Here is a 25,100-nt window from a genome sequence, read left to right as displayed (position 1 = left end):
AGCCCTAAGCAGCTATATGAATGGACCTGGGCAAGTGGCTTTGACTCCCAGTGACTCAGTGTCCCCCTCTGACACCTCAGACCACAACGGCATCCACCTTTACTGGGTTGTGCTGGAAACAACAGATGATATATGCAAAGTAGCCAGCACTGTGCCTGGCACGCTGTTCATGTTTAAGGAGTAGCAGTGGTTTAGTCGCCAAGTTGTGTCCGGTTCTTTGCACCCCCACGGATGGTAGCCCGCCAGGCTCCTCTGTCCATGGGATTTCCCAGGCAAGAATACTGGAGTGGGTTGTCATTTCCTTCTCCATGAAGAAGTAGAAACTGTAGTTATATAAAGCATGCAGCTCCCGGTTCGTGGTAACTGTTTGAAGAACAGCAAGTGGTACTGATGATGGGATTATTATCGGCTGATGGCCTGGGCACAGGCCCAGTATCACAGGGCCAAGTGGCTGCGGAGCCTGACTGAGAAGCCACCGATTCTGCCTCCAGTGGTAACACTGCAGGATGGGGAGGGTTCTGTTGTTTCAATCTGTTCTGGGTCCTCCTAGGAGAAGAACTCCAGGGTGGAGCAGCTGTGCCCACTCAACGGCCCAGCCCTCTCCTGCTCTTCTCCCCCTCACTCCCTTTCAAAAGGAGAAAAACAGATCTCCTGACAAATGGATGCAGGGAAGGGAAAGGCAGGCACAGCTGCCTGCTGCCCCCACAGGCCTCCCCCAGACCTCTCCCCTGCTCTGGCCCCCTGCGGGACATGGGGCTTGGAAAAGCTGAGGCTGCTGGTGTGGGAGTGGCTGCTGAGCCCTGCTGCCAGCCTATCTCCACTTGGGACTCTTGAAGTCGGTCTTTGGGCTGGGGAAGGAGGCGGACATGGGGACTGATGGAGCCTGGAGGGGTGGGGAGAGCTGGAGATCCCCTCACACACATTCATGCACACATCCTCACCAGGTGGCAGCTGGTGGCAGGACCCTGCCTGTCCCAGGGACACGCAGAAGGTCAGCCCTGTGAAGGGGTTGCTGAGCTTCGGCTTTCGCTAGCGAGTGGTAAGGGGCTGGGGGCCTCAAGTGTTGAGTGGTAATGATGACATTGCAGTAGGCAGAGGTCAGAAGCCTGGAGGGTGGAGAAGGGCAGGGGCCTGGGCTGGGAGTGTAAGTAAGGGTCTCCTGAAGGTTTAGGAGTGAGACTTCTGCAGGCGTCGACAGATCTGACTTCAAATCCTTGCTTGATATTTACTGGCTGTGTACTGAAGCCAGGGACTAGGCTGCTTGAAGGCTCAGTCATCCCATCTGTGAAATGGGCAGATCCAGGAGTGTGCATCAGAGACCTGAATGATGAGAAAGAACCAGTGTGTGTTTTGGGAGAGGAGCAGGAAGACGAAACAGTGAGTTCGGAGGCTCCTGAGCAGAAAGGAATGTGGATGTTTAGGGGACCAAAAGTGGCTTGCCGGGGTTGGGGCTGAGGAGCAGGGTGGGGTATGGCCAGGAGCTCAGGGAAAGGGGCCTGGGAAAACTGGGCCTTAAACAAGGCGTGACAAGATCTGCTGCACGATCTTAGGAGATCTCTCTAGTCACTGCGGCAGAGGGACCTTGGAGGTTAGAGCAGAGGTTGGAGGGCAGTGAGCAGGCTGGTGCAGGCCTGGGGAAGGCGATGGTGCTGGGATGGGGTGGTGACGGAGAGAAGAGAGGACTTCAGGACAGATAGGAGGCAAAAGTGATAGCCTTGCTGTAGGGGGAGGAAGGGGAGGGTGGAAACGACCCCCGGGTGTCTGACCTGAGTGCTGTTGCTGCTAGGAGACCAGGGCACTTGTATGGGGAAGGTGTTTGGACGTATTTGAGCACCTCCAGATGGTGGAGTTGGGGATATTACAGTTCAGGAGGGTCTGGGCTGAAAGCGGAAACTTGAGACGTAGCACGTAAAGCCGGGACTGAGGGGAGGAGAGAGTTCAGCAGGCCTTTGGTGGGCAAGTCCAAGAGGCCCTGGTTATAGGACTGGGATGCCTGTCCCTCGAAGGTCCCTGCCAAGGTGCCCATGAGGGCAGGCTTGTGGTGGCTGAGCCACTGTTTTCACAACAGCCCCGGAAGCTTTGGATCATGTCTGTGGCTGTGTTGGGTAAACAGGTGCACTGGAGTAGCCAGTCGCCAAGGCCCGGGGCTGGAACAGGACAGGCCAAGGTCCCTGTCCGCTAGGGGCAGGCTGTCAGGGCTGGGATGCGGGGGTCGGGGAGACAGGAGGAGAATTGCAGGGTCGTTCAGTGTCAGAGCTGGAGAAAGCTGAGAGGTGTCCATTGTCAAGACAGGGGGACTGAGGTCCTGAGAGACAGTAGCTAGCCTGGGGTCTGCTAGTGGACTCAGCTACCTTTGCCCAGCCTGGGCTCTTCTCAGAGCAGCAGAGCAGGGGATCACGGGGCTGTGTGGCTCTAGAGAACCCCTTTCCCCACTGATCCAAGGAAGTTTGGAGGCCCCTGTGACTATAGGACAGCTGGAAAGGGGCGGTGGGGCAAGGACCTGGTGCGAGGATGACAGGCCTGACAAGGATGCCACCGCAGCTCTCACACTCAGCACCGCCTCCCGGGCAGGCCACGATCACGCCCTTCACAGACAGTGCCAGAGCGCCTGGACCAAGGTCACAGGGCGCCCAGGGCAGACATGGCCTGAACTAGACTTGCCAGCCTAACCCAGCCCACACCCAGCCCCTGCTCTCCACTTCTTCTGTTCAGTGCCTGCCATGGGATGGCACACCGCAGTCCTGCCTCCCTCCAGCTTGCTCCCCATCACTAAAGTGGGGAGGCATCCTCGGGGCCCTGCTCGCCTCCTGGTGCTCTGCTGTGCTTAGTCGCTCAGTTGTGTCCAACTCTTTAGGACCCCATGGACTGCAGCCACCAGGCTCCTCTATCTGTGGAATTCTCCAGGCAAGAATACTGGAGTGGGTTGCCATGCCCTTCTCCAGGGGATCTTCCCAACCCAGGGATGGGACTCAGGTCTCCCACATTGCAGGCGGATTCTTTACCATCTGAGCCACCAGGGAAGAGATGGAGGCAAAAGCCTTAGATGGCCATCTCTCCTTCTTCTGAACACAAAGGCTACTGTCGACAACCAGGAAAACCACAGGGACTCTAGGAAGAGGTGCACTGAGAGAGGGCTGGGGAGTGGTCTCTGGGGGCTGGCAGAGGAGCCATTCCCTCCATCTAGCACTGGCCCTTGTCTCCCTCAAAGCCAGACACGCAGTTCTGGGGCTGGAAACAGAGGTCTCCTCTCTGTCGCTCTGGGGACCACCCCATTGAGTTCATGGTTTTGGGTGAATTACCCACTATCTCCTTGTCAGTTTCTTCCCAGTGAGTCTGGAGGTCCTGAATGGGGTGCCTGCACAGCTGCTCCACCTACACAGGAGCACCGGCCCTTCTTCTGTGCACCAGGCCTGTATCTGCACCTGTGACCCCCAGCCTGTTCCCATCCTCCAAGGACCTCCCCTCTTAGAAGGAGGAAGGCTACCCAGGGAGGAGCCTGACCGGCCCACTCCTTCCTCTGTGCACTTTGGACTTCGCCCGGGGCGGGAGGGACTTTCTCCACCTCCCTCAGTGGGGGAAACCCAGCCCGCCTGACATCCAGGCCCTTCCCTCCCCTGTCCCCTGCCACTGGGCCCCAGCGGCTGCAGCAGAAAAAGCCACGTTGGGACTTTCTGGTGGCGGCCCCTCGTCAGGCACATGTGGGTCCTTCCCGGCTTGTGAGTTGATCTCTGCCTGCCTGGAGCGTCTCCGTTCCGGTGTGTACCTTGTGTGTATGCAGATCTCTCTGTGCTGTTGGATGAGGGTGTGAATGTCCCGTGTGATCTGTGCGGGCCTGGTGTCTGTCAACACGTGAGAGCCGCTGCAGGGGGGTGTGTTTCTCAGTGTTTGTGCTACTCAGTTGTCATAGGAGTGTGTGAGTGCCTATGGTTACAGCTGTGCCCGTGTAAGGGTGAGGGTGTGTTCACTGCAAGCAGGGCTCCCCACATGTAACGCTGTGTTTGCTTTGGTGGGTGTGCCCATGTGTGCACATGTGACGTTATTCCAAGAAAGGCCCAGACGTACCCCCTAGCCCGGCTCCTCACAGAGGCCCCCTTGTTCTCAGTCTGGCTGTGAAGGGGCTCTTGTTCCTCCCTCAGGGGTACCTGGGGCCCTCCCTCTGGCTGAACCCAGGGCCTCCCCAATCCTAGGGCCAGCTGAGTGATTCAGGCCCGTACCACCCAGGTGCTATGCACCATACATGCCGGCAGGGGTGAGTATGAGCCAGTACCAGCCAGTGTCCCAAGACCTGCCCCTCTAACCCTTCCATACCCTCTGGCTAGGTGGCCCTGTGTCACACTGGGCATCTTCCCTGTTGAGGCCCTTCCTGACGTCCTCCCACCAACAGGCCCCTTTGGCCCCCGTTCCACCCCAGCCCCTCTCACTGCCCGAGCGGTGGTCATGTCCTTCTCTATAATGACATGCTTGTTTGCATGTCCTCTGTCAGGCTGTCCCATGGGCCTGGTGTGTCTTGTCACTGTGGTGCCCACTGGCTGGGTCTGAGGAGGGCTGAGGGTGACCTGGGGCCAGGCTGGGTGTTGGAGCCCTAGAGCCAGCACGCAATCACGTGCAGAATCTTGTGTCCCTAGGCACGGGTGTTCCTGCGGGGGAAAGCCAGGTCTTTCATTGGTTCTGAGGGAATGACAATGGCAAAAAATTGAGTTGTGCTGCCCCAGCTTCTCCTCTGATTCTTGTCCGAGGGCTGGGTTGACCTGCAGTGGAGGTGTTTAGTGTCTCCAGGACAGTCAGATGTGTGGCTGGAGCTGGGAAGGCTGAGCTCCAGGCAGACGCCCAAGTCCTCCGCTGAGTGTGATCCCAGACACCTACCCGGGGAACCTGCCAGGGCCTGTGAGGTGGAGGAGCTGCTGACCTCCTGGAAAGCGGGGAAGAAAGGACTGGACTTCAGAGCGATCTTTAAGGATATGTAGGAATTCAGGGGGACATTCTGGCTGAGGAAACAGTGTGTGCAAAAGCACAGGGGAGCTTCAGATGGAGGCACGTGTTCACAGAGTGGCCAGGGGGTAAGATTTGAGGTGGTGAGCAGGCCAGGGCCAGGCTGAGAGGCGGGCCTTCTCCAGGAGGTTCCAAGCTGTGAGAATGGAACAGGGAGGGACCGGGAGTGGTGACAGTCAGGAAGGGTCACTGGGGAAGAGGAGGACAGTCCACAGTGATTGGAGTCTCAGCTGGGGGATAAGGTGCTAGTCCTGACCTGGAGTGGGGGGAACATGTCTCCTGCTCTGGGCCTTGCCCATGACCTGGGACCATGGCTGGTCCTCCTCCCAGGATGTGGGGGCTGGGGACACGGGCACAAGGGGAAGGCCCTTGGAAGATCTTTGCTAGCCCTTCCCTCCCCCGCCTCCTTTTCTTGCTGAGCCCATTTCCTGGGTTGTGAAACCCCTGTGGCCTCTTTAACTTGCTTCCGTCTGGGAAGGCCATCTGGGGAAGCCAGCCTCCCAGCTGAACTGCTGCCTGCCCGCCTGCCTGCCTGCCTGCCTGCCTGCCTGCCCTGCCTGGCAGCTTCTGCCACGCCCAGCCCCCTCACCCTGTTGTAACCCTACTGGGGCAAACCCTGCTCCCTGCTGCCATCACACTGTCTCTCTCGTTCCTTCCCTTCCATTACCTGGGCTTCCTGGGTCCTCCTCCCTCCGGTCACCCCTCGGGACTGATGTGGCCTGGACTTTGCGCTCCTCTCAGGCAGGATTTGCACCCCCAGAGGTCCTAGGCCAACACTGCCCCACTTTGCTTTGCTGCTGCCACCACCCGCCTTGACTGTCAGCAGGTGGTGCCTTTTGTGGGTAGGTGGCAGGGCTGCCCCGAGCTGGGCAGGTGTGTGTTGGGAGGGAGGGTGGCATGGGAAGGGAGTATTTCTTACTCCTCAGGGGTCCGTTCAAGGGAGCCAGAGCCTAGGCTCACCAGAGCCTCATCTGATCCTGCTCACCCTTGCTTTGCTTGACCTCAGCCTGCCTCCTCTTGTTCTCCTGGCTGACTTGGAGAGGGACTCTCCCTTTATGTTCTCACACTATCCCCCAAAAGTCTGCCCGAGGCCTCTCTTCTCAGGCTCTGCTTTGGCCCTCGGTCCAGCAGGCACCCCTCTGTGGCCTGTGAAGCAGAACCAAATGCCAGGGAAGGACTAGGGTGGAAGGGAACCAGCTGAATCTAGAGACCAGAGAACCTTAATGACAGGACCCCGTCCTCAGTTTCCCCCTGTGTATAAAGAGGAGATGGACAGGTCAGTTTCTGAAGGCCCAGCTCTTGGGAGGTATTTTGGCTTGATGGGTTTTATTTTTCACCTCTAACAAAATGGTTACACGTGATTGTTGTAGAAAAAGGAGAAAGCTCATCCTTGTTCCTGAGAATGCCCCTTGGGCTGTGTTCCTATTTGCCCCCTTTACTTACTGGAACACACTCACCCTCACACACACACAGGAAATGTATAATGTACACGACCGTCCTCCGTGCACCAGTAACTTCGGCTGGCGTAGTCACTCTGGTCACCTTGAGGTCGGCCTTGCCCACTGCCCCTGACTGGCTAGGAGCAGGTTTCCACCTCCCTGGAGGAGGCAGGCTGCCTGCTCTGGCCTGGCCCGGTACCACCTTTCCTTACCTGTGGGCTGTAGTCTAGGGCAGGGTGGGGAGTAGGGCCAGCAAGCCCTCATCCCCTGAGGCTGGGATCCAGTTAGGTCTTCCCCAGGTTTTGAGAACTGGAGTCTGGCCCAAGTGTCTGGGGTGGGAGAAGTAGTAGCAGTTCAGGAGTCTGTACCCACCTTCTTTGTACAGTAGTAGGGGGCTCCCCAAGGTAAGGCCTGGAGGGGGTTGGGTGGTCAAGCATAGGAGACTTACCTTCTGGTCCCCTCACCCCCTCCTTGTTTTCTCTACCCTCACGGATGTGTTCCTGTACACTGCTCCCAGCACATTTATCTATCTCTACCTTTGTCCCCTCTTGCCCTTCATCTCCTCTTCCTGACATGGCAGACCAGGAAGAACGTAGGCCGCAACATCAGATAGGCCTGGATTCAGATCCTTCTTCCAGCACTTATTAGCAGTGTGATCTTGGGCAAATCACTTAGCCTCTCTGAGCCTGTTTCTTCATCAGCAAATTACGCACCTCTGGGATCTACACAAGGATAAAGTGAGTTAATTCCATTAGAAGCTTAATCTGTTGTGTGTTGGCCTCAGAAAAGGATGAATTTTTTTTCTAATTCTAATTTATCTTTTTTTAGCTCTTTTTAAAAAAATTCTTAATTGGAGGATAATTGCTTTACAGTGTTGTATTGGTTTCTGCCATACATCGACATCAATCAGCTATGCATATGTCCCCTCCCTCTTGAATCCTCCCTCCCATCCCATCCCATCCCATCCCATCCCAGGCCACCCCTCTTGGTTGTCACAGAGCACCAGGTTGAGCTCCCTGTGTTATATACCGAATTCCCACTGGCTATCTACTTTACACGTGGTACTGCGTATGTTTCAACGCTACTCTCTCCGTTCGTCCCTCTGTCCTTTCCCCACTGTGTCCACAAGTCTGTTCTCTGTGTCTGTGTCTCTATTGCTGCCGTGCAAATAGGCTCATCAGTACCATTTTTCTAGATTACGTATATATGCGTTAGTACACGATATTTGTTTTTCTCTTTCTGAATTACACTCTGTTTTACAGGCTCTGGGTTCATCCACCTCCCTAGATCTGACTCAGATTCATTCCTTCTTATGGCCGAGTACTATTCCATTGTATATATGTAAACAACTTCTTTATCCATTCATCTGCTGATGGACGTCTAGTTGCTTCCACATCCTGACTGTTGTAAATAGTGCTGCAGTGAACACTGTGGTACATGTGTCTTTTAGAATGGTTTTCTCAGGATACATGCCCAGTAATGAGGTTGTTGGGTCACATGGTAGTTTTATTCCTAGTTTTTTAAAGAAATCTCCATATTGTTTTCCATAATGATTTTATCAGTTTATATTCCCACCAACAGTATAAGAGGGTTCCCTTTTCTCCATACCCTGCCCAGCATTTATCGTTTGTAGATTTTTTGATGACGGCTCTTCTGACCAGTGTGGGGTGATACCTCATTGTAGTTTTGATTTGCGTTCCTCTAATAATACGTGATATTGAGCATTTTTTCATGTGTTTATTAGCCATCTGTATAGAAGGATGATCTTTTTTTTTTTTTTTTATAAGTGAGGGCGCTGATTCACACCCAGGCCCTTTGACTCCAAGTCCAGTGCTCTCTGCTTCATAGGGTTGCCTCTATTGTGGGCTAGAGAAGCAGAAGAGTAGAGACAGGTGGTCGGGAAGGGTCTGGCTGGCTTCGGCTGGCTCCAAGGAGCTAGTCCCCATGGAGGCCTATGTGGAGTCCAACCCCTGCTGCCTACGGGGGCCTGCAGAGCAGGGATGAGGTTGAGCCAGCGGCCTTCCTTTGGGGCCTGTGGACCTAAGCCAATTTGCATGAGGGCTATAAATAGTTGGCTCACCTTGTTTTTGTGCCATCACTCCACCCCCTGGCCTTTCCACCGGTGTTGAGAGGCTTTGCAAGGTAGGTGAGTGACTCTGGCTCCGCTGTGCAGGGAGACCCGGTGTGCCAGGGCCCAAGACCTCTCTTAGGGTCTCATGGCGAGATCGATGGAAGATGATATCTGCTTACAGTGTCTTTCTTCCTCTGGGGATCCACACAGTGCAGTTGGGGTGGAGATGGTGTTGGGAACCTGGCTGGGGCCCGTGCTCTAGTTTTAGTCCTAGGTAGTTGGGGCTAGGTGACCTCACCCTGGGTTACTGCCAGGTAGCCCCAGGGCAGCCCGTGGTCCTCTTCTTCATGACACTGCGGTCGGACTGTGCAGGTTTGGGGCCAGGACAGGGCCCACTGTGGTTGTGGTTTTCCCTCCGGTGGCTTCTAACTGACTGCAAGCACCAGCTGTTCTGAGTGCTGCAGAGCTGGAGGACAGACTGATGACTCTGTCTCTGCCATGGTCCTGTGGACGGCTGGCTCCTGCTCGGTAACCCAGAGCCCATGGGCCACCTGGACTGGGCCCTGAGGGGAGATGGGGATGGGGGCGGGGGATGAGGAGCCAGCCTGCAGGTGCTGAGCCCGTTGGCCATTTCAGGATAAGCAGCTCTGTTCCTGGAGACTTGAGTTTTCCTCTCTGAGAGGTAGGGTCAGGTATCTCCAGGCTACTAGGAACCTGGAGACCTGGATGTGGTGATATTAGTGTACTTTGTAAGCTATGAAGGATGGTGCACAGAGGAAGGAGGGATGCTATTAGCAAGAAGGGGTGATGGTGGCAAGAGGCCCCCATCTGAGTCTTGTGGGGTTGCTGTTGGCTGTACAAGTTCTCGTCAGTGCAGCAGCCCTCCAGCAAGGCACTGTGCCTCATCTGGGGGATGAGGATGACCGAGACTTGGGCCCCTCTGCCAGGATGGTTTATCCTGTTGGGAAGCCTGAGGCTGAGCCATGTGTGCTGAGGGTCAGGCCCTGGAATGTGGTTGCAGACACGAGGCAAGTGTGTGCTGCGTAGGGGTCATGCTGATCCTTCCGGAACCCCAGACCACACAGGGTGACAGGATGAGTTCAATAGCCTTTTGCTTAGAAATTTGAGACCCTCACCCGGGCTCCGACATGCACTCCCAGCCAGGCCTGTGCAGCTCACTGTCCAGTGCAACACTGTGTACCCACCGCCTGTCACGCACTCACACATCCTCACAGGCACACACATCTCCATGGCCATGGAGTCACACCCGCATGTACGCCCCCGCCTTCCCCTAACACCAGCTTGCATACTCATGCCTGCTTGGGGCCCAGGGAGGAGGCGGCAGCAGCCCACAGATGGCTTTCCCTCCCTGCCTGCTGAGAGGTCAGTGCGGCTGGTCTCAGACGTGAGCTCACACACCCACGCTCACTCCTTCTAAGTAGGAGCCAGGCCCGGGCAAGGGACATGGTGGAGTCTGTGCTGCCTGGTCCCTCTTCTATATTCTAGTGGCTGGCTTCAGAGGACTGGCTGGACCATTGGGCTGGGCTGCAGGCTGAGGTCAGTGTTTCCTGTGAGCTCATCTGGGCTTGGAACTCCCAGCAGGCCTGGCTCCTGCTCTGCAGCCATGTGGAGGAGCTAGGGGAGACATCCCAGGGCCAAGGTGGTGTCTTAATCTGCCTCTGTGCCATCTAATGTTCAGGATGGAGCAAGGCTGTGTATATGTAGATATACATGAGTGAGCATTCCTGCAGCCATGGTGGTGGAGCTCTCCCCTATGGACCCTGGACCCAGAGCCAGTGTCTGGGCAGGTGTATGAGTGTGCACCTGTGGCTTGCACAGCTGAGCATCCTCCACGATGACAAGCCAAAAGACCCTCAGGGTCACCTGTCATGACCATTGATTTGAGGAACTGTGAGGAATGGGGGTGTGTGGGGCCAACATGTGTGGTATAAGAAGCAAATTCAGCATTATGTTTAATATTAAAATAGTTTTATATTTGGGAAAAAGTTAACTTAAGAGTGCAGGCAACTTTCCAGGTAGGCAAGAGGCACCAAGGGGCTCGGGTTCAGAAGTGTCAGGCATACCGATCTGGGTGGGGCTTTTTACTACCCTGGTTCCAGATGAAATGGGGACTTAATTAGTAGACTCTCAGCTTTAGGTTCTGCTTCATCCTCAGGATTTCAGTTTCCTGTGGGAAAAGTGGGGGTAATCATCTTGACCCTGGTTGTCTACTTGGGTGCCGTGCTCAGTCGCTAAGTCATGTTGGACTCTTTGCGACTCCATGGTCTGTAGCTCACCAGGCTCCCCTGTCCATGGGATTTCCCAGGCAAGAATACTGGAGTAGGTTGTCATTTCCTTCTCTAGGGGATTTTTCTGACCCAGGGATCGAATTTGTGTTTCCTGCATTATAGGTAGATTCTTTACCACTGAGCCATCAGGGAAGCCCTGTCTGCCTAGGTAGTTACGGGCAAAAAACAACTATGAAAACCAAGGTGGGCTGCAAGGGGCAAGGAGGATGGGGTATTGTCCTTCCCATCTTGGCTGCCACTGAGGTGCTGGAGCCCAGCGTATACTAGGTACCTGCACGTAGTAGGTGCCCAGCCATTGGCTGTTAAAGGGGGCATTGAATGACTGACTCTCCAAATAAATGAGATGGAAGTCACAGGCTCACATGTCTCCAGGGCCCGGGTAGGATTTGGAGAGAAGTGAAAGCAGGGCTTTGAACTAGAGTGAACTGGCAGGGGTGCTCAACCAAGGGGGCGGTGCCCCCAGATATTGCCCAGTGGGCCTGATGTCACACCTTCCAGTTTCATCGGAAGTCACCAATCTCATCTTATGTAAAACTCCATTTTAATGTTGGCAACTAGGACTAGTGCCTTTTAAGCACCGTGTGGGAGCTCTGAGGGGAGTGGCAACCTGACCACCCTCTCCAGGCTGTGCCTGCTGCCTGCCTCAGGTCTTCTGTCTCCACAGCCCCACTGCAGGCCCCAACATGGCACCGTTCCTCCGCATCTCCTTCAACTCCTACGAGCTGGGCTCCCTGAAGGCCGCGGACGAGGCAAGCCAGCCCTTCTGTGCTGTGAAGATGAAGGAGGCTCTCAGCACAGGTAGGGCTGGAGGCTGGACCCCACCCACGCTGCAGCCACTGGCAACAGGGAATTGCCAGTGGTGCAGGGAACTCAGAGCCAGGAGGCGACGGCAGTGGGAAGAACTGTGTCTTGTTCTCCTAGAACTTTTGAGGGATCCTTCTCTTCCTTGTCCTCATCTCCCTGCCCAGCTCACCTGGCAGTGCAGGACACTAGAGACTACCCACTTGCCTATAGGACCTCCTGCACTGGCTATATGGAACCTTCCCTGGGGCCCAGGGCTTCTGGTTCCTCCCCATTTGTTGTTTTGCCCAAGAATGGGCTCCTTGCAGGAGCTCCATGTGTCCATCTGTGCCAGCCTGTGCTTGGAACAGAGGACACTGCCATGCTCCAAGGCTGACCAGGCTCTGCCCTCATGGGGTTCACAGTCAGGTGGGGGAGCCAGACAGTGAATCCTGTGATAGGGAAATCCAGATGAGGTACCATCCCAGGCTGCAGTCAGGGAGGGCTTCCTGGAAGAAGCAAACATCTCACATCATTCCTGCTTGCTTCTGTCCTTGCCTGGTGAACCCTTGTCATCCTTTAGGTCTCAGCTGAGCTGTCCCTTCCTTTAGGAAGCCTTCCCTGACTCTTAGGCTGGGGCAGGCCACCTGACCATGGGTAGGTCTAGACCCACTGACATTGCCCTCTTCAGTCTCATCACAGCTATGATTTAATATTCACTTGAGGGGTGAATTGATTCATGTCTCTGCCTAGGACTGGGGCTCTAGGACGGGCACCATGTTCTTTGCCTCCAAGTATCATGTCTGGCATGTGGGAGCCCGCAGCAGTGTTCACTGAGTGAATGTGTAAGGGAATGTGACATCTAAGAGGGGCTGGAGGAAGAGGGTCACAGGAGAAGGAAATAGCAAGAACAAAGGCTCAGGGTGGAACCTAGTGAGGGCGCCCTCAGGGAACGGCCGGTGTTTCTGTGTTCTGGAACAGATAATGAGTGAGATCATGAGGGCTGAGGCATGGAGACCTGGGCCCTGGGGAGAGAGCAGGCAGACTCCACAGTATGGAAGGCCATGGGGAGGGAGGGACAGAGGGGCCCTAGCCCAACCTTGCCCGCCTGGCCCATTGCAGATCGCGGGAAGACGCTGGTGCAGAAGAAGCCCACCATGTACCCTGAGTGGAAGTCCACATTCGATGCTCATATCTACGAGGGCCGCGTTATCCAGATAGTGCTGATGCGAGCCGCCGAAGAGCCAATGTCGGAGGTGACGGTGGGTGTGTCAGTGCTAGCCGAGCGCTGCAAGAAGAACAATGGCAAGGCCGAGTTCTGGGTGAGGGGCGCAGCCACGGGCACGCAACATGGGTGGGCAAAGGGAGCGGGGATGGCCAAAGGCACCCCAGGCTCTGGCCACCAACAACCTGGGTTTGAATCCTGGTCCTGCGAGTCATCAAATCCTTAGCTTCTCTGAGTCCGTTTCTGAATCTGTAAAAGGAGAAGCTGCTAAAGAGACCTACCTTGGGGTCGATTGTTCCATGGAATGAAAAGCTGAAGGTGAAGGGTTTACTGCAGCACCTGGCCCTCAGGCAGCTCTCGAGAGAGACCTCCTATTGTAGTGGCTGATTTTTTCCCTTTTAATTTTGCAAAGGCAGGATGTACGGAGTTAAACAAGCTATACAAAAGGGCAGCTCCTGGCCCCAACACCAGGCCCCAGGCCCTGCTTCCCAGAGGCCCCCATTGTTCCCAGTTCTGTTTGGAATGTTCGCAGATATTCCAGGCCCTGGCAGGCACTGGGGAACACCAGTTATGATCTTCCACAACAAAGGGGTGGGGAGCAGGATCATAGCCCGCCACTCACCTGCCCAAACCTGGACTTTGCATCCACATGTGGCCGAGTGTCCCTTGTGACCACAGGATACCCATGCTGGCAGAGCATCCCTACCCCCTGGGGTTACATGTAGGCTCCCCGCCCCCCACCCCAGGAAAGACCCTGTGACTCTGCTCAGCCTCCAGTGAGGGGTGAAGGAACTGGCCAGGACCGAGGTTGATCTGGGGGCTGCACGCAGTCTTGAATAATCAGGCAGAGACAGCTCGTGTGTCCGTCCAGTACCCCAGTGGACACAGTCAGGCTCCAGGCCCCGGGTCTGGGGAAGCTGAGGGTCCTGTCCTGAGGACCAGCCAGTCTGTGTGAGGAGACTGGCCACAGAGAGAGAACCAGCACCCCGTTTCAGTACGCATGTGCCTATGTATGTCTGGGGGGCAGGGAGAGGTACCTACATTCTAAGATCCTAGTGAAGGGGGTGGCCAGGGTTGAGGGTGGGGAGTTTCCCTTCCCACTCTGTTCCCAGGGCCATGTGGCCAAGCTGGGTGTGGGCTGGATCCTTTCACTTCCCCAAATGTAATAATACCCCAGGATGAGGGGTGGGGGCGGGGCTCAGGGGTGGGGCCCTGCCCACTCTGGGCAGACAGGTGGCCGGCGGGAGGCCAGGACTCCCTGGGCCTTGAGGGACCAACCATGGGGGCGGGTTCTGAGTCTGGCTTGGCCCAGGCCCGCCCTCATTGACTCCCCAACCCTCACCCCTGCAGCTGGACTTGCAACCCCAGGCCAAGGTGCTGATGTCGGTGCAGTATTTCCTGGAAGACGTAGGTAAGCCCTCCCTACCTGGGCTGGGGGTGGGGTTCAGAGGCCAGAATGGAGGTTTAGGGAAGAAGCCTCCATCAGCGGTCTGGCTGGGACTGCCCTGGGAGGGACTGAAAGGGTGAGGCCCCTCCCAAGGGCCAGAGTTGACTTCTGTGCTCACCGGCCCCCAGATTGCAAGCAGTCTATGCGGGGTGAAGACGAGGCCAAGTTCCCAACAATGAACCGCCGTGGAGCTATCAAACAGGCCAAAATTCACTACATCAGGCACCACGAGTTCATCGCCACCTTCTTTGGGCAGCCCACATTCTGCTCCGTGTGCAGAGAGTTTGTTTGGTGAGACTGGTTGTGCCCACGGGGGTGGGGCAGCGGGGAAGATCGGCCGCCATCCCTGGACTTCCCCACACTCACCCAGACTGGCCACTTGCCTTTCAGGGGTCTCAACAAGCAAGGCTACAAGTGCAGGCGTAAGTGTCTCCACGGCCCGGTCTGTATGCACAAGCGTATGCACATGTGTGCCTGTGTGCATTCACAGCAAAGTCTGTGTCCCTGTGTTGGGATGGTGTGTCTGCAAGAAGCCTGTGTGTGTGTTTGCGTGTGTGGTGTTCCAGGCGGGTGGGCGTGTGTGGACGATAACTGCATTAGTGAGTGCCAGAGCTGGAGAGCCTCTTCCCAGCGTTTCCCGTTCAGTGATGTCACACTGGCCTGAAAGAGGCCCCAGTGGAGTACGCACACAGAACCCGCCAGCACTGCACATCAGGGCTCTTTCCCCCCAGAGAGGCTATCAGAGCTTTGCCAGTGCGTCCCTGGCTACACATGTGCTCTTGTTTAGACCTGTGTGCATCTGGGTACACACATAACCAGCACACCATGATGGTGCGTGCACAAGGTGGTGTGGGCCACTGGTAGTGAGCAGAGGCTCTGGAGCCAGCCTGCCTGGGTCTGAACCCCGGTGCTGCCACTTCCTTGCTGTCAGACCTTAGGCACAGTTACTTAACCTCTCTGTGTCTCAGTTTCCTCATCTGTGAAATGGGGATAATAGAGTCATGGTGAAGACCAAATGGGGTAAAATATGTAAAGCTGTGTTCTAAGTGTGAGTGGTGCACTGTAAGCATGCTATGTAAGTCTTGTCCTTACTACTCTGCTGTGTATGTGTGCCCGAGGGTCCCTGTGTAGGGGTGCATCTGTGTGTGTGTGTGTGTGTCAGTGTGTGGGGGCGGTGAGAGGGTGACAGAGCTTCGAAGCTGGATGCTGTCCTGGGCCACAGCAAGGACCCCCCTGCCTCCAGTTCTCTCAGTGCCATCCCCACCCCATCCTTCACTTCTGCCCCACCCCCTGCCCACTGAGACTCCTTGAGCCTTCCCTAATCTCTGAGGCCTCCCTACCCCAGATCAGCCTGTCCTCCCTGCCCCATCCTTCCCAGGCGCCTCCCACAGGGACTGGCGGGAGGAGAGAAAAATCAAGCTCCGGGGCCGAGGCCTCTGTGAAGTGAGGGTGTGGGTGGTCGGGGAGAACGGTGGCTTTGTGTAGAGGGCAGGACTGGGCCGGCGGGCGCCAGCTCACACTCTGCCCCTCCTGGGCCTTCTTGTCCCCTCCTGGGCCTGTGCCTCCTCAAGAATGTAATGCTGCCATCCACAAGAAATGCATCGACAAGATCATCGGCCGGTGTACAGGCACTGCAGCCAACAGTCGGGACACCATAGTGAGGCTGGGCCCAGGGCGGCAGTGGGGGGAGTGGGGGGGGAATCTGGGCTGTCCCCACCCCTTCCCTGTCGGGTCACCCTTCCTCCCTATTTTCCTTCATCCTTCTTTCTCCTGGGTTGACCCCTGGGATTCCCTGGATTTCCCATTCCCCATGAGGCCCTCTTGGGAAATCTACCGTGTGTGGGGTTGGGTTGGGGAAAGTTAAGGGGTGAGGAAGGGGCTGGAGCTGGCATATGACCTTTGACCCATGATCCTGCATCCCAGTTCCAGAAAGAACGTTTCAACATCGACATGCCGCACCGGTTCAAGGTTTATAACTACATGAGCCCCACCTTCTGTGACCACTGTGGCAGCCTGCTCTGGGGGCTGGTGAAGCAGGGATTAAAGTGTGAAGGTGCATGCCGGTGGGGGCAGGGGTAGGAGGGGAGGGTGGGGGTGGGAGGGGTGGGAAGGGAGGGCCCAACTCACCCAGACCCTGGAAACCAGGACCCGCTAAGGTTGCCTTTGCTCCCTCACTTGGGGAATCTCATGTGGGTGAGGCCTCCTGGCCCCTCCCCACTGGCCCAGCCGACTACCCTTTACTGCTATGACACCATCAGAAGGTGGCCCCACCGCTCTAAGCTCCATGTCTTCAATTATAAAACGGAGCTTAGAGTCGAATTGGCCCCAGTCACTGAGGAACATGGTGCAGAAGGTGCTCAGTTGGAGGGGCCTGTCTCAGCAGCTTAAAACATGCTCCTCACTGGCCCTCCCCGCCACCTCCAGCTTCACTGTAGCAAGAGACCTCTGGAGGAAAAGGGACTTCTCTAGTTTGTCCCAGACATTTGTTTTTCATTTTTTAAGTAAGAAAAGGTTTGTGGTGATGATTTCAGACACATCTTTTTCTAAAGGCAGGAAACCCAGCAGACCCTGCCCTCCTTTCTCCTCCGTCCCTCCCCGCCCTACTGGCTGCCAGCCTGGGCCAGAGCCCTGATGATGTGCTTCTCTTCCCACCACAGACTGTGGCATGAACGTGCATCACAAGTGCCAGATGAAAGTGGCCAACCTCTGTGGCATCAACCAGAAGCTCTTGGCCGAGGCCTTGAACCAAGTTAGCCAGGTGGGCAGGCACTGTGGGGAGCCTGGACAGAGGGTCTTGGGGTTGGGGACCAGTCCAGGCTCATGCTCACTCCTGGGGGGTGAACTGCAGTGAGGGGCATTTATACCTAGGATCTTCCCACTTCTGGAAGATCCATTTCAAGGCCTGGTCCTTAGAAAGTGGTGGGCTTGTTCTCGTACGATATTAGTTATTCAAGCAGTGCTCTGAGGGTGAACCTGGAGGACTGCAAGTTTGGAACTCTTGGAACTAAAGCCTTTATATGTTTGTGTTTTGTGTGTGTGTGTGTTTGGGCGTGTGGGTGGAACTTGAAGGATGTCACAAAACTTTAAAATTGTAGAATCTATCACAAGTGAAGGAAAACAACAACAACAGCAAAAACAAGGTTCTATTAAGTGGTTGGGCACGTAGGATTCAATTTCCAAAACTTTTGTTTGTAACCAGTGCCTTTCAGACCTGCAGGGCATCTCTGTGCTAGAAGTGTGTATATGTGTGTCTCTGTGTGCACTCTGTCGCACATGTGTACATGCACACGTACCACCCAGGGGTCCTGGGCTCTGCCCCTCGCTGTCCCCCATTGGCATTAAGGGTGGAGTTATGGATGGCTGGGGTCCTCCCTCGGAGTTGGGAGTTCTGACCATGCTATGACCTCTAGGCCGCTCCCCCCAACCCCCACCCCCTCCTCCAGAGATCTGTAAAGAAGGAAACAGAGACCCAAGACACTGTTGGGATCTACCAGAATTTTGAGAAGAAGCCAGGAGTCTCTGGAGATGATCTCGCAGGTAAAGGTATGCCCAAGCCTTCCAAGAAAGCCCCTCCCCTCCCCCACCAGCATGGGGCCCTGTCTCCCCACACAGTCGAACGCACCTGTAGAGGAGGCCCCTCCGCTGGGAGGGATCCAGCAGGGCAGGGCCACCTTCTGGGCCTCCGGTCAGAGGCCAGAGTCAGAAGCAGCTGTGTCTCGGCAGAAACTGGGACCTATGGCAAGATCTGGGAGAGCAGCACCAAGTGCAACATTGACAACTTCACCTTCATCAAGGTCCTGGGCAAAGGCAGCTTCGGGAAGGTGAGGGCCCCATGGCCTCGGGGTAGGTAGCCTGAGCCACCTGAGCCCAGAATCCCGGGGACACCTGCTTCCCACCTTCTCTGTCTGCTTCCCGGTTGGGTGGGGCCATGCACCCTGGGCTTGGTTCTGGCCCTCCCCCGCTCAGCACCCCTGTTACATCCATCAGGTGCTGCTCGCAGAGCTGAAGGGCAAAAAGGAATTCTTCGCCATCAAGGCTCTCAAGAAAGACGTGGTCTTGATCGATGACGACGTGGAGTGCACCATGGTGGAGAAGCGGGTGCTGGCCCTCGCCGGGGATCATCCGTTTCTCACCCACCTCTTCTGCACCTTCCAGACCAAGGTGCCTGGCCCACCCACTGTCAGTGCCCCTGGCCCACAGCCCTCCTCAGTTGCTCAGGTCAGGGCTGTATCTCCCATTGAGACTTGCCAAAACAGGGCCCCTTCTTCTTCCTCAGATCCCTGAAGGCAGGGCTGAGTTCCCCCATCCTCAGATGTCTCAGGGCAGGGCTATTCTTCCCCCCGAAGGTCCCCCAGGACAGGGTTGTTCCCTACATCCTGTTAGGGCCTGCCCCTGGTGATCCTGTCAGGGTGCCTCCCTTCGTTTTCTGTCCCTCTGCTCACCATCCTCCCGCCCCTGCAGGACCACCTGTTCTTTGTGATGGAGTTCCTCAATGGGGGCGACCTGATGTACCACATCCAGGACAAAGGCCGCTTCGAGCTCTCCCGTGCCACGTATGCGAGGCCCAAGAGCCCTCTGCCCGCCTGCCTTCCATTCCTTCTCCTTGCCCCCTGGAGAAGCTAGCCTGGGCTGGAGCTGGGGTTGCAGAGACTTGGGGTGGCCAGGGCCATCCCCCGCCCAGTGTGGGAAGCCAGGAGTGGTGGGTGAGCTGTGGCTGGGAACCCAGCCTGGTCATATGCCAGATCCTGTCCCCTCCTTGGGCCTCAGCCAGGTGGGTGATCTTGTTCAATGCAGGACCCAGATGGGTGGCCCTTAAACCTGCATGCACCGCTAAACTGTGTGTGCACATAGGCATATCTGTATAAACACACACACTCAGGACAGAGAATAGTCTCCTTTGGAGCTTTTGCCTTCTTAATTTTCTTTCCTGTCTTGGCTACCAGCCCCTACTTGCCCGAAACAAGATGTACTTGATGAGGCCCAGGTTGTCTGTGAAGTTATGCACAGCATTTCCTGTCCCTGGGGGGATAGAAGAAGACCTAGGAAGAAGCCGGGGCTGCTCATAGAAATCTCAGGACACTGTATGTGCGTGTGTGTGTGTTGTCTCATCCAGGTTTTACGCAGCTGAGATAGTCTGTGGACTACAGTTTCTGCACCAGAAAGGGATCATTTACAGGTGCGGGGATCGGGAGATGAGGGGGTGTTGTTTAGGAGGGGAGGCCCCCACTACATCATATCCTCTGAAGCGCTCTGAGTGGGGCCCGGTCCAGCTGCGGCCCCGTCTCTGCATGGAGTCGGTCTTTTAGTTGGGTATTTGCCTAAACCACCTACTCCATTGCTAGAATTGCTTGTGGCCCCTTAGCTGAGGCTAGCACAGCTCCGGGGACTGGGAACTCCCCAAGCATACTCGATGCCAGTCCGGGAGCACAGCACTGACTAGTATGGTGTCTCTCTCCCTGTGATGTCTCCCTCTAAAGCCCCATCCGAGCACTCTGAACTTCCACCCACAGGGACTGATTTCATAAATTCTCACCCAACAAATGACAGTCCTATCCTGCTGTTAATATGTGTCCATGCCAAAGGATGAGGCCGGGCTCTGTGCTGTTGGATGATGCCAGGGGATGTCGTCAAGTGGGAAACCAATCCATGGGACAGTGTGTACTGAGTACTAGGCTCCAGGCTTTGAAAGGTGGTGTGAGATGCACATTATAACATGCCGTCCATGCCTTGACTCACTCTAGGGAAGTAGGATGGTGTGTGTCAAACACGCAGTAGCCAGCTTGCAGGAAGCACATATATTTAGCACTTCTTTGCCCTCCTCAGTGCTAGACTGACAGGGCGTACATGGCGGCGGGAGCTGCCTGGAGGAGGGGAGTGGGCCCTAATGACTCCTTCTCCTGTCCTTTCCCCACAGGGACCTCAAGCTGGACAACGTGTTGCTGGACCACAGCGGCCACATCAAGATTGCCGACTTCGGCATGTGCAAGGAGAACATGTCCGGGGACAGACAGGCCAGCACCTTCTGCGGCACCCCTGACTACATCGCCCCCGAGGTGAGCGGCACCCTCCCGGCCCCGGCCAACACCTTGCCTCCACAGGGCGGGCGTGAGTTGTGATGTCTGAGCCACAACTGGGAAGCTGAGGAGATCTGGCCCAGCTTGTATTCCGGGACCCCTTCAGCTCCCACACTTTGTCTACTCCAGATCCTGCAGGGCCTGAAATACTCGTTCTCCGTGGACTGGTGGTCCTTCGGAGTCCTTCTCTACGAGATGCTCATTGGTCAGTCCCCCTTCCATGGTGATGATGAGGACGAACTCTTTGAGTCCATCCGTTTAGACTCACCATACTATCCTCGCTGGATCACCAAGGAGTCCAAGGACATCCTGGAGAAGGTGGGAGGCCCTGGGCGGGGCTGGCCCGGGGTGAGGGCTGGCAGATACCAGGTCTTGGGAGTGCCAGAAGCCCCCTGTCTCAGGGATGGCGGCCTTGCTGATGCTCTGGTCCTCATCCACCCGGGGGAGTCACCCTCCTTCTGTGATCCCAGGACCTCCTATCTGGGTTCCCTGCACTGAGTCAATCTGGCATGGCAGTGACAGGCTTGGGGTCAGGAGACAGATAGACCCTAGGCTAAACTCTGAGTCTGTCTCCTTATCTACAAAATGAAGCTAGGAGAGAACCTTTCTCACAGACTTCTGGGTCGGGGGAAACATAAATGTGTGATGCTCAGGCCTGTGCCAGGCAGACGGTAAACACCCAGTAAATGACCATTGCTTTTACTCACAAATCCCACCTGCTGAGAGTCCCAGCAGCCCCCATCCATGCAGACTTGGGAGCAGAGACAAGAGAGGACTCCTCTACCCCAGAGGCTCTGGGGTGTGATGCTGGGCTGGGCCAGACTGGCCTGGGTACCCCTGGGCCTGCTTGGGGGTTTTCTGAGGAACCCATTTCCTGCAGCCCTTGGGTGCTAACCAGGTTCCTTTGCTGGGTTGCAGCTGCTTGAACGGGATGTAAGCAAGAGGCTGGGAGTGACAGGGAACATCAAAATCCACCCCTTCTTCAAGACCATCAACTGGGTTCTGCTGGAGAAACGTGCAGTGGAGCCACCCTTCAAGCCCAAAGTGGTATGTAATCCGACTCCGGTGGGGGCTACGACTCCACATTGCCCCCTACTGCCTTCCCAGGTGGGCTTCTCCTGCTTTGCCCTTCCCTCCTGCATCATTTACATGCTCTCCTCCTCTCCCTTCTTCTGACGAGCTCTCCCAAGCCTTCTGGCAGGCTGAGTCACAGTCTCTACCCTTGTGTTCTCATGGTCTCTCCTCAGTCAGTCATTCAACAAACATTTGGTAACAGTGGATCCAGCACCCTTCACCATACATTCTCTTTGATTTATTTATTTATGGTCACACTGAGTGTTCATCGTGTCATGCAGGCTTTCTCTAGTTGCAGCAACCGGGGGCTGCTCTTTGTTGTGGTGCATGGGCTTTTCAGAGCGGTGGCTTCTCGCTGCGAAGCACAGGCTCCAGGCACACAGGCTTCGTAGTTGTGGTGCACGGGCTTAGTTGCTCTGAGGCATTGTGGAATCTTCCCAGACTACGGATTGAACCCATGTCCCCTGCCTTGGCAGGTGGGTTTTTATCCACTGCGCCACCAGGGAAGTCCAACCATACATTCTTTAACACCCACTGTGTGCAGGGGAGTATGCTTTGGTAATCAGAGTTAAAGCCTCCCTCCTTCCATCTATCCATCCACCCATTCAATCCATTTTGCAATAAATATTGAAAATGCTGAGCGCCTTCTGAGTGCAGAGCACTGAGCTGGGCTGCATGCACAGCAGAGTAGGAGGCCCAGTCCCAGAACTGGAGGGCCCCAGCTCCTCAGAGAGATAAGAAACTTGCATGCCGATGATCATTTATGATAAAAGACATCAGTATAAGAGATGTCACAAGGCCACACACCATCAGTTGCCATGAGGAGGGTCTGTTGGCAGGAGCCAGGATCCAGAGTTTGGAGTAGGTCTGAGAGGAAATGGGATGCGGGCAGGGTTGAGGAGGCTCGGCCAGGCTGAGGCCAGATGCTTTCCAGGGAAAGCAGGGTTGCTGTACACAACAGCCTAGAATCTAGAGAAGCTGCCAGGAGCAAGCAGGAGAGCAGAGGCAGGCTGGACTTCTCAGAAGTCGGACACCAAGGCCCTTCTCTGATCACCGCTCTTCTTCCTCTTTCTCTCCTTTGCCTCCCCTCACTCCCTTGAGGACGCTGTTACCACCTAGCAGCCTGTGTAACATGCTCCAGTGTTTGTGTCTTAAAACCGCAGAGAACTCCCCCGACTCCAGGGACCTAAAACTCGCTGCCTCCTGCACTGGGCACATTACTACCAGGCAAGGCAGGCTGTAGGAACATCCCACAGCCTGCATTTAGTGTCATGCTTTTGATAGAAAGAGGGATGGACTGATTTTAAACAATACCAGGCATATGTGCTAATCAGCAGCAATCCGTCTCGGAAGGAAGAGGTAGGGGCCTGTGATGAGCTGGCCCCAAGGGGTTTCAGCACCAAGAGTTAACAGACCTGCCAGGAAACTGGCCCAAACTGCTCTGCTCTGTCAGTTTTTCAAAGAAGCCAGGAACCTGGATTTTTTTAATTTGTTTTGGCTGCACCGCACAGCACATGGGATCTTACTTCCCTAACCACAGATTGAACCCATGGTTTTGGCAAGTCCCCAAAACTTGATTTTGATGTCATATTGCCTAATTTAAAAATATTGGCACAGGAATTTCCTGGCAGTCCAATGGTTAGGACTCTGAGCTTTCACTGCCTAGGGGCCAGGTTCAATCCCTGGCTAGGGAGCTAAGATCCCACAAGCCACGTGGTGTGGCCAAAAAAAAATTGGCTCAAATGCCATTGAAACTCATGGCTAGTCAAAATGGTTGTACCTGCAGTTCAGTTTGGCCTGAGGGCCACCAGCTTGAGACCTCTTTCTATCACACTTTCACTGGACCCTGAGAAGCAGAGTTGGCAGACTTCTCCTGTGAACAGCCTGATAGGAAATACTGTAGGCTTTGCAGGCCAGATAGTCTCCAAGTGGCCATAGCTGTAGCCATAGACATAGCAGCATGTCAGTTAGTAGGCATGGTTGTGTACTAATAAAACTTTATTTATGAATGCTGAACCATTGAATTTCATTTAATTTTCATATGTCATGAAATTTTATTCTCCTTTTTTTTTTTCCTAAACATTTAAAAATGCAAAATCCAATCTGAGCTTGTGGGACCTACAGAAACAGGTAGTGGGAGGTGTTTGACCCAGGGCTGTATTGCCTGCTTGGGCAAATGCCCACCTTCCTCCTCCAGGCCCCCTGTTGGTTTCCCTCAGCCCCTTGGGTAACAGCATCCCCCTTCCAGCAGAGAGGCCCCCTTTTCTGTTCTCAATAAGGATGGCTCTGCTTGGCCCACCCCAGAAGGGATTCTGGCCCCAGGGGTGGGTCCCTGGAACCTCAGGAACCTTCGCCTTCTGAGTCATGCTTCCACACCCCTACCCTCTGCTTGCAGAAGTCGCCCGGAGACTTCAGCAACTTCGACCAGGAGTTCCTGAATGAGAAGCCGCGCCTCTCCTACAGCGACAAGAACCTCATCGAGTCCATGGACCAAACAGCATTTGCTGGCTTCTCCTTCGTGAACCCCAAATTTGAGAGGCTCCTGGAAAACTGAGGTTCCCGAACGTGTGCCCCAAAAGCCCATCCCAGCCCGGGAGCCTGGGTCAGCCAGCACCGCCTGCCGACCCGGCAGCGCAGGTGGGGCCCACACTTCATCGGCACCTGCCTGCTCCCCACAATAAGCAACTGTGCAGTTGTCGTGATTGCTGCTGCTGCCTGCCCCCCATGTCCCCCAGAGGGGCCTCAGTTCCTGTCTAGCTGGGCTTTCATGGTACTTCCTCTGTGAATTGTGTGTGAATTTGCTTTTCCTCTTCCCTCAGAGGGAAATTGTAAATCCTGTGTTTCATGACTTGAATGTAGTTATCTATTGAAATATATATATATATTATATATATATTATATATATATATGCACATACATATATATATATATAGGCTGTATATATTGCTCAGTAGAGAAAAAATGTGGGGACTGGTGATATGTTGGTCTTTTAAAATATATATATTATATATATATGGCTCACACCCTTCCAACCTCCTACCCCGCCTCCAAAAGAAAAAGGAGCACAAGCTGTTTGAACCACCAGGTACTTTGATTTGTCTGTCTAAATAAACACCAAGTGGCTGTTGGGACACATTTGTCCCAGGAAGCTGGTGGCTGCTGCTCCCGCTTTCGGCAGCTGTCTTGGACGCTAAACCTAGCTATTAGCTGCAGATGCAGAACCCCTGGGCTTTCATGCAAATGTGTTTGTATTTATGGGTTTCCCCTAGCTCCAGAGCTGGGGGCCAAAAGCAGAAAACTTTTCTGGGTGGCTGAGGGAGCCACAGTTGTCTCTTTGGGGTGATGGGACCAGCTGCAGAAAGTCCATCTCAGAAGAATGAGGGCTGAGCGTGGAAGAGCATGACAATGCAAGGCCCGGCCAGAAGATGTGAGCAAAGGTGGCGAGGCCAGCCTGGACCGGGGAGGAGAGGAGGGGAGAGGAAGGAAACACAGCTCAGACTTCAGGCAGATGTGGATTCAAATCGCAGAGGAGCCAAAAGATGTGGCTTTTCAGATGTCAATCATCCGAAATCTCTGTTTCCTCATCTGTACAATGGGCCTGAGTCATTCAGTGTAATTCCTCGAGTTTGTCCCTGCCCTTGCCACAGAGGAGTCTGTGTCTGAGTTCTAGAATCTATTCCCCAGGAGCCCTG

General features: G+C 55.2%; 1 protein-coding gene across 6 annotated transcripts in view; it reads left to right on the top strand.

Annotated features, from left to right (window-relative positions):
* The window catches only part of PRKCD (protein kinase C delta), a 30,256-nt gene extending 6,000 nt beyond the window's left edge, over positions 1 to 24,256 (top strand). For 2 of the 6 annotated variants that reach the window (XM_086367525.1, XM_086367524.1), the window contains 17 exons: positions 11,473 to 11,606; positions 12,711 to 12,910; positions 14,164 to 14,224; positions 14,389 to 14,551; positions 14,651 to 14,682; positions 15,832 to 15,917; positions 16,184 to 16,313; positions 16,918 to 17,018; positions 17,671 to 17,803; positions 17,984 to 18,081; positions 18,248 to 18,421; positions 18,722 to 18,813; positions 19,374 to 19,436; positions 20,175 to 20,313; positions 20,464 to 20,652; positions 21,253 to 21,381; positions 23,804 to 24,256. In XM_086367525.1, coding sequence (XP_086223651.1) covers positions 11,492 to 11,606; positions 12,711 to 12,910; positions 14,164 to 14,224; positions 14,389 to 14,551; positions 14,651 to 14,682; positions 15,832 to 15,917; positions 16,184 to 16,313; positions 16,918 to 17,018; positions 17,671 to 17,803; positions 17,984 to 18,081; positions 18,248 to 18,421; positions 18,722 to 18,813; positions 19,374 to 19,436; positions 20,175 to 20,313; positions 20,464 to 20,652; positions 21,253 to 21,381; positions 23,804 to 23,962 — 2,064 coding nt within the window. In that variant the 5' untranslated portion in view covers positions 11,473 to 11,491 and the 3' untranslated portion in view covers positions 23,963 to 24,256. Of the gene's footprint in view, positions 1 to 3,626; positions 3,756 to 11,472; positions 11,607 to 12,710; positions 12,911 to 14,163; positions 14,225 to 14,388; positions 14,552 to 14,650; positions 14,683 to 15,831; positions 15,918 to 16,183; positions 16,314 to 16,917; positions 17,019 to 17,670; positions 17,804 to 17,983; positions 18,082 to 18,247; positions 18,422 to 18,721; positions 18,814 to 19,373; positions 19,437 to 20,174; positions 20,314 to 20,463; positions 20,653 to 21,252; positions 21,382 to 23,803 lie in introns of those variants that run through there. The other 4 variants (XM_086367526.1, XM_086367529.1, XM_086367528.1 and 1 more) reach the window with 4 other exon arrangements.
* Positions 24,257 to 25,100: the final 844 nt, after the last annotated feature.

The sequence above is a fragment of the Bos grunniens genome, chromosome 22 (genome assembly GCF_055505025.1).
Source record: "Bos grunniens cultivar Pamir isolate PY7600 chromosome 22, Bosgru_T2T1.0, whole genome shotgun sequence".
NCBI lineage: Eukaryota > Metazoa > Chordata > Mammalia > Artiodactyla > Bovidae > Bos > Bos grunniens.
Note: the sequence above shows the minus strand (reverse complement) of the source record. Positions and strands in the feature narration are given on the sequence as shown.